The 7505-nt window shown below is 43.6% G+C and overlaps 1 protein-coding gene across 1 annotated transcript; it reads left to right on the top strand.

Annotated features, from left to right (window-relative positions):
• Positions 1-909: 909 nt before the first annotated feature.
• LOC309835552 (DPEP2 neighbor protein-like) lies at positions 910-2580 on the top strand (the record flags this gene model as incomplete). The annotated part of the gene is made up of 2 exons (XM_082675110.1): positions 910-976; positions 2318-2580. The coding sequence occupies 2 exons, from the start codon at positions 910-912 to the stop codon at positions 2578-2580; spliced, it is 330 nt and encodes a 109-aa protein (XP_082531236.1).
• Positions 2581-7505: the final 4925 nt, after the last annotated feature.

The following is a 7505-nucleotide window of genomic DNA, read 5'->3' on the forward strand; positions in this document are numbered from 1 at the left end:
GTATTATGTCCTTTTGTCATGAATTTGTTTTCAATTTCATGTTAAAATGGGCCCACCATTCCCACTTTGTGAAGTCATTCAGCACCCTCATTTTGCACCTTTAACATCTCTCTCGGTATCACTTGGAAATGTTTGAAATGGCATGAGCTTGTCCTCACATCCCTATCAGCTATAAATCTGGAGCCCGAACATGAACCTAACCATTGAGCGGAACACCTCTCCACTACCTGTGTAACACTGGGTAGGCCCCTTAACCTCTTGGTTTTTTAAGTTCTCAGCTGTAAAAATATGAAGGTGCTATGAATTTATATTTGGGGCAGGACAGGTTTGAGGAGAGTGTGTCTTTGCTTTTATTCTTCCAAACCAGAATGTCTTCCCTCTCTTCCCCATGGGTCCAAATCTCACTTGTCCTTCAGGCCCACTGGCAAGGAGCCTTCCCTGATTCCCCAGTCCACACAAATCTCTGCCTCTTACGGTCAGTGCTATACAACCTAGCTGTCTTTTACGTTAATCTTGCCTCTCAAGCCAATCTCAGAATGTTTGTCTCTCTTTCCCTCCTGGGGCCCCTGGGGCTGTGCCAGCCCACCGGCATGCCCCACGTGGAGTATCTACTAGACTAGGGCATGTGTGGGAAAGCCCATGTGTGAGGGGCCAGGCAGAGTACCTCCTCCTCCACCCTGCTCTCCTCCACAAAACTGCCCCTCCTCCTGAAGACTGCCCCGCAAATCACAGGTTCCTTATATGACCTCACTGGGTAGTGATGACCTCACAGGTCTTCTCAGAGTTTCCATAGCAGGGTAACTATGCAAATGTGCTACCCTCAGGGAAACTTCCCTACCCTGGAGGAAACTTCTTTCCCTGGAGAAAGTTCTCCACGAGATACCAATCTCCTTGGTTGTTTGAGAGAAAATGTTTGACCAGATCTTCTCTATTTACTCTAACCTGTCCTCTGTTCCCTGGGAGGGCAGTGCAGCAGGTACACCGAGACCGGGCATCTGTACAAGAGGTATGGTGTACACACAACCTCCCCTGGCTGCCACATGTTCCTGTGGGGCTTGCCCACCACACACACCTGAGCACTTTCCCAGCTCTAAGTAATACCATTGACCTGGGACACCTTCAGTGACCCACAGTGCTCACTGCTGAAGACAAGTGAAAGGTCATTCCTGGATTAGTGTGCAGGACGGTTATGAGCTTTATAAATATAGCCTTCCCCTTTGGGCTACAGGATGATTCCATTCAGACCCTTTCCTGATTGGCCTCTTAGCAAATGACAAGTGCATTTTTGTTGGCAAATGGTAAATGGAGCAGTTTGAGGAAGAGGGCCACTCTTGAACCACACCTTCAAACCCAGGCACCACTGTGCCATCATGTAGGCGTCTCTATCGGTCCCCTCAGACACATCCCTTACTGACTTGCTGAGTACTAGGGGAGAGGGTGGTGCCGTATTGATGGGAAGACCGGAAGAATAAAGCGGGGGTGATGAAGTGCTAATGAGACTAGAGGGCTGAGAAGATGGTGTCCCGGAGCCTGTGTTGATGTGAGCCTAGACTTGGTACCCAGAACCTGGTTCTGAGTCTCCTGATCAGTCTGCCTCAGTATTTGGCCTTGTTCTAATCAACATAAAAGTATCAGACGGGGCTTCCCTGGTGGCGCAGTGGTTGAGAGTCCGCCTGCCGATGCAGGGGACACGGGTTCATGCCCTGGTCCGGGAAGATCCCACATGCCGTGGAGCGGCTAGGCCCGTGAGACATGGCCGCTAAGCCTGTGCGTCCGGAGCCTGTGCTCCGCAACGGGAGAGGCCAAAACAGTGAGAGGCCCGCGTACCACAAAAAAAAAAAAAGCATCAGAAGACTAGAGTTCAGTGTGTTTGAAACAGGCAGTATAAATGGGGCCCAAGAGGAGTTGCCAAGGTGGGCGGTGTTCTTAACCAATTTTATTAGATTATATTTTTCCAAAACTTGAAAGACATTTCCATGAAAGCCTCAGAAGTGACAGACTGCAAGAAATGTTTTCTCTGTTGTGGAAGGGAGAGATGGAGTGGATCATGATTGCAATTACTTTCGGTTTCTACTGTTTTCTCTGGAAACGGTGAAGAGACTTCCTCATGTGCTGCAGCCTTAGGCTCTAGGGATTGCTTTTGCAGCCAGTGTCCCTTCTCTAGGGACTCATAGAGGTGATGGGCCAAGGCTGTGTTTTGGACGTCAAGTAGATTAAAGGTCTTCAGCCAGAAACTGGGAGAGACCTGAGAGAGGGAAATTCTGGCAGGAGACTGTGCACAGCAGAAGTGACTGATCAGTTCTGATTTTCTTAGCAGCAGCAGTGGCTCCCGTTTCTCGTCCTACACCTGGTCACTACCATGTCGTCTACCGCGGGTGTGGAGAAACGCAGTCAGGCCGGCATGGGGAGACATACTGCCTGGTTGGTGGCTTCCGGGCCTACGGGGATGTTCCTTTGGCCACGCCAGCTAAGGTGGAAGCAGAGAAGCCAGTCCCCAGACGTGCTCCGAAGAGAAAGCACTGTCCGGAAATGTCGGACGAAGACCTGGGTTGCTGCGGACCCAAAATCCGGCGATTGTAGCATGGTGCCAGGAGGCGGACCCCACAGAATCTTGCAGGTGATCCATCCTGAAGAGAAGGCAATGGTTTAAATGCCTAAGGCAGCGAATGCCTCTTCCTGCACTGACCGCCACTCCCCACCACCACTGCCCACTGCCACAGATTAGAACCTGCATCTTTTTGTCTGAGCCTTCCCCAGCCAGGAGCCTCCTTCTATACTAAATGGCCATAAGCCAGAAGCCTCAGAAACTGAGGTTTGTAATGAGAGTCTGCCCTGAACATCCCAGGGCTGAAGCTGGCCTGGAAGAAACCCTGACGTTCCTCTGCTTAATCCTCAAGGGCCCCTTTGTGAGCTGAAGAAAGAAAAGTCTAGAAAAAACGGATACCTGGGAGGGGAAGATGGCGGAAGGGTAACACGCGGAGATCACATTCCTCCCCACAGATACACCAGAAATACATCTACACGTGGAACAACTCCTACAGAACACCTACTCAACGCTGGCAGAAGACCTCAGACCTCCCAAAAGGCAAGAAACTCCCCACATACCTGGGTAGGGCAAAAGAAAAAAAGAAAAAACAGACAAAAGAATAGGGAGGGGACCTGCACCAGTGGGAGCTGTGAAGGAGGAAAGGTTTCCACACTAGGAAGCCCCTTCGCGGGCGGAGACTGTGGGTGGCGGAGGGGGAAGCTTCGGAGCCGCGGAGGAGAGCGGAGCCACAGGGGTGCGGAGGGCAAAGCGGGGAGATTCCCGCAAAGAGTATCGGTGCCGACCGGAACTCACCAGCACGAGAGGCTTGTCTGCTCACCCGCCGGGGCGGGCGGGGCTGCGAGCTGAGGCTCGGGGTTCGGTCAGAGCACAGGGAAAGGACTGGGGCTGGCGGCGTGAACACCTCCTGAAGGGGTTAGTGCACCACGGCTAGCCGGGAGGGAGACCGGGAAAAGGTCTGGAGCTGCCGAAGAGGCTAGAGACTTTTTCTTCCCTCTTTGTTTCCTGCTGCGCGAGGAGAGGGAATTAAGAGCGCTGCTTAAAGGAGCTCCAGAGACGGGCGCAAGTCGTGGCTAAAAGCGCGGACCCCAGAGACGGGCATGAGACGCTAAGGCTGCTGCTGCCTCAACCAAGAAGCCTGTGTGCGAGCACAGGTCACTATCCACACCCCACTTCCGGGGAGCCTGTGCAGCCCGCCACTGCCAGGTTCCCGGGATCCAAGGACAACTTCCCCGGGAGAACGCACGGTGAGCCTCAGGCTGGTGCAAAGTCACGCCGGCCTTTGCCGCCGCAGGCTTGACCCGCACTCCGTGCCCCTCCCCCGCCGCGGCCTGAGTGAGCCAGAGCCCCCGAATCAGCGGCTCCTTTAACCCCATCTTGTTTGAGTGAAAAACAGACGCCCTCCAGCGACCTACACGCAGAGGCGGGGCCAAATCCAAAGCTGAGCCCCTGGGAGCTGTGAGAACAAAGAAGAAAAAGGGAAATCTCTCCCAGCAGCCTCAGAAGCAGCGGATTAAAGCTCCACAATCAACTTGATGTACCCTGCGTCTGTGGAATACATGAATAGACAGCGAATCATCCCAAATTGAGGAGGTGGACTTTGAGAGCAAGATTTATGATTTTTTCCCCTTTTCCTCTTTTTGTGAGTGTGTATGTGTATGCTTCTGTATGAGATTTTGTCTGCATAGCTTTGCTTCCACCATTTGTCCTAACGTTCTATCCGTCCGTTGTTTTCTTAATTTTTTTCTTAATAATTATTTTTTAATTTAATAACTTTATTATATTTATTTTACTTTATCTTCTTTCTTTATTTCTTTTTTCCTTCCTTCCCTCCTTCCTTCCTTCCTCCCACCATCCCTCCCGTCCCTCCTTCCCTCCCTCTCTCCTTTCTTTCTTTCTTCCTTTCCTTCTTTCCTTCTTTTCTTCTTTCTTTCTTCCTTCCTTCCTTCCTTAAATTAAATTCAATATAGATATTTAAATTTAAGGTAAGATTAAATTATAATTTGAAATTATATGTGGAGTTTTATTTCCTAAAGAATATTTTGGAAATTTCAACTCCTATTTTAACTTATATTTTCAGAGAAGGTATTTGGTCCAAATGAAGAATATCTTCGATTATTGTTCTTCTATTGCAAGCAAAAAAGGATTTATACTTCTTTTCATGAAATATGATTGTTTGACAACAGAAGGATAAATATTTTATATTTTTAGAAACAACAGTCAGGCTACTGATATTCTTAATGAGTTTTAATAAATCTGAATGCTTCTTATCATCTACTCTTTAGCTGGTACCTGAGGAGTTGTATACCTCCGGGAAGATATGTGCTCCAGACCCGTAAATATGCAGTTCACAGAGCCCACCACCAGAGGACAATAATGAAGTAAAATCTTGAAACCATGTAGTGAAAATAGTGGGAGTTTAAATAAAAGCAACATTTCACAGTATGCTTTTCTGACCAATGTTATATCTAATACCCTAATGGATTATATGTACATGGATTCTGAAAAGTCAGCAGCACACTTCACTGGTCAATTTCTATGATAAGGGGAACGGAATTTGAGTGTAGAAAAACAGTATACTTACATCTTAAAATTCCACCCCTACAGAATCTACTCACTATTGAAAACTGGTAAGAATAATAGCTTTCTGTGTCTCAGTGACCAGTTAACATTTTCAAGAGTAGAATTTATCTTCCTATGATGCTCAAATACACAGGAAAAATGCATATCTAGGACAATGGATAAACTCTATATGACATGTGAAAATAGTTATTCAAATGGAAAAAGTATAAGATCTACAAGGCAGTTTTATATGCATTAGTGTGGATATATACATAAAGAAGGTCTAAGAAACATAAAAATCACTTCCAGGAAGCAATTTTAGGTAGAAGAGAATTAACATGGATGAGGAAGAAAAGAGAGTTGGTTTTAAAATAGTTACATTGACTTGTTTTTTTTTTTTGTTTATTTATTTGTTTTATTTATTTGGTCTTTGGAATATAAGAAAACAGTGGCTTTCAGATCAGTATCCCAGTGGAACAAAGGGACCGAGGTCTATCCTGGAGCCTAGCCATTGTTTGACTATCTTGTAATAATACTGGTGAAATACAGCCAAATCATTTGAACTAAAAGCATCCTCTCTGACAATAAACTTAAGACACCAACATTATATATTAAAGAAAGTAAAGAGAGAATACTGTTTTCTTTAGAGAGAAAATACAGAACCTGGACCAAATCAATAATGTCAGCAAACCTCATGGGTATAAAATATTCTGCTGCCTGTCATTTAGAACATGCCTCTAGAAGAGGGAAACTGGGCGATAATTTCCCCAGATTTTATATTTAATTCAAATATTTTAGATAAGAGGGATCTCTAGTAAAACATTGTATTATTGATTCTTTCCAATATGATAGCTCAGAGGAGTTCCTCTTTCCTTCTCAAATACATATGGGGAAATGGAGGTGGGTGTGGGTTAGAGGAACTATCTAAATAGAGCATAATAATCAACAGTTTGTTTTTTAAAAATAGAAATTTCTATTCAAATTATTTCCAGAGACAGAAACACACAGAGACAATTCCATGTGACAACAGTGAAAGAGACCAGAGTGATGCAGCTGCAAATCAAAAAACTGCCAACACCAGTGATTGATGGCCACCACCAGAATCTGGTTAAGACAAAGAAGGATCCTCCCCTTGAGGCGTCAGAAAGAACATGGCCCTCTCAACACTTTGAGTTTGAACTTCTGGCCTCTAGAGCTGTGATAAAATAAATTTCTGTTCTTTTAAGCTAACAAGTTTGTGGTATCTTGTTATGGTAGCCCTAGAGATGACAGTATTTGATTCCTGAGCTGGCAACTGTATTTTGACTATGTAATGACTATTCCAAGATAATCAACAGACACAAAGATAAAGGCAAAACTGAGACTAAGCCCAGTTCTTTTTATTCCCAGAATAATAAATGATTTTTTAATTAATTTAGATCTCTTTGTCTAACCCCTCTGCTTTTCAGAAGAGTATGTGGGACCAATCAAGTATTAATATGTTATACTTTCATTTTAATTCATCTCAAATTATTTCTAATTCCCCTTATGAGTTCTTACTTGACCTATGAATTATTTAGGAATATATTCTTTAATTTCCATTTGTGATTTTCAACAAATTTCTTTCTGTTAACGATTTCTTATTGCATTCTGTTGTCATCTGAGAGCACTCTTTGTATTGTTTATATCCTTTAAAATGTACTGAAATTTGTTTTATGGCCTAGCATATAGTATATCCATGTGCATTTGAAAAGAATGTATATTGTGATGCTGTTGGGTGGAATGTTTTATAGATGGCTGTTACGTCTACTTGATTGATAGTGTTGTTCTAGGTTTTTATTTTCTTGTTGATTTTCTGTCTGTTCTGCTATTGAAAGAAGGGTATTCAAGTATCCAACTATTATTGTAGAACTGTCTGTTTCTCTTTTCCGTTGTGTCGATTTTGCTTCATTATATTTTGAAGTTCTGTTGTTAGGTGCATATAAGTTTATAATTATTATGCATTCTAGATGGAATAATCATTTTATCATTTTAAAATGTCTTTGTCTCTAGTAAAAATTTTCATCTTAAAATATATTTTTTTCTGATATTTTCTTAGCCAGTCCAGCTTTGTTGTTGTTGTTTTGTTTTTTTGTTACTGTTATGGTATATCTATTCCAACCCTTTTACACTTCACCTATATATTTTCTTGACTCTAAAGTGGGTCACTTGTAGGCAGCATATGTTTGGATCATGTTTTTCATTTTTTTATCCAGTCTGAAATTTCTGTCTTTAGATGGAATGTTTAACATTTTTATATTAAATGTAATTAATATTTAATTTTGTAATTTTTATATTAAATGTAATTCATGTAGGATTTATGTCCAACATTTGAGATTTATTTTCCAAGAGTCACATTTTTTTCCCTAATTCCTCTTCC

This window comes from Grampus griseus (assembly GCF_964374135.1).
Source record: "Grampus griseus genome assembly, chromosome: 17".
NCBI classification, from domain to species: domain Eukaryota; kingdom Metazoa; phylum Chordata; class Mammalia; order Artiodactyla; family Delphinidae; genus Grampus; species Grampus griseus.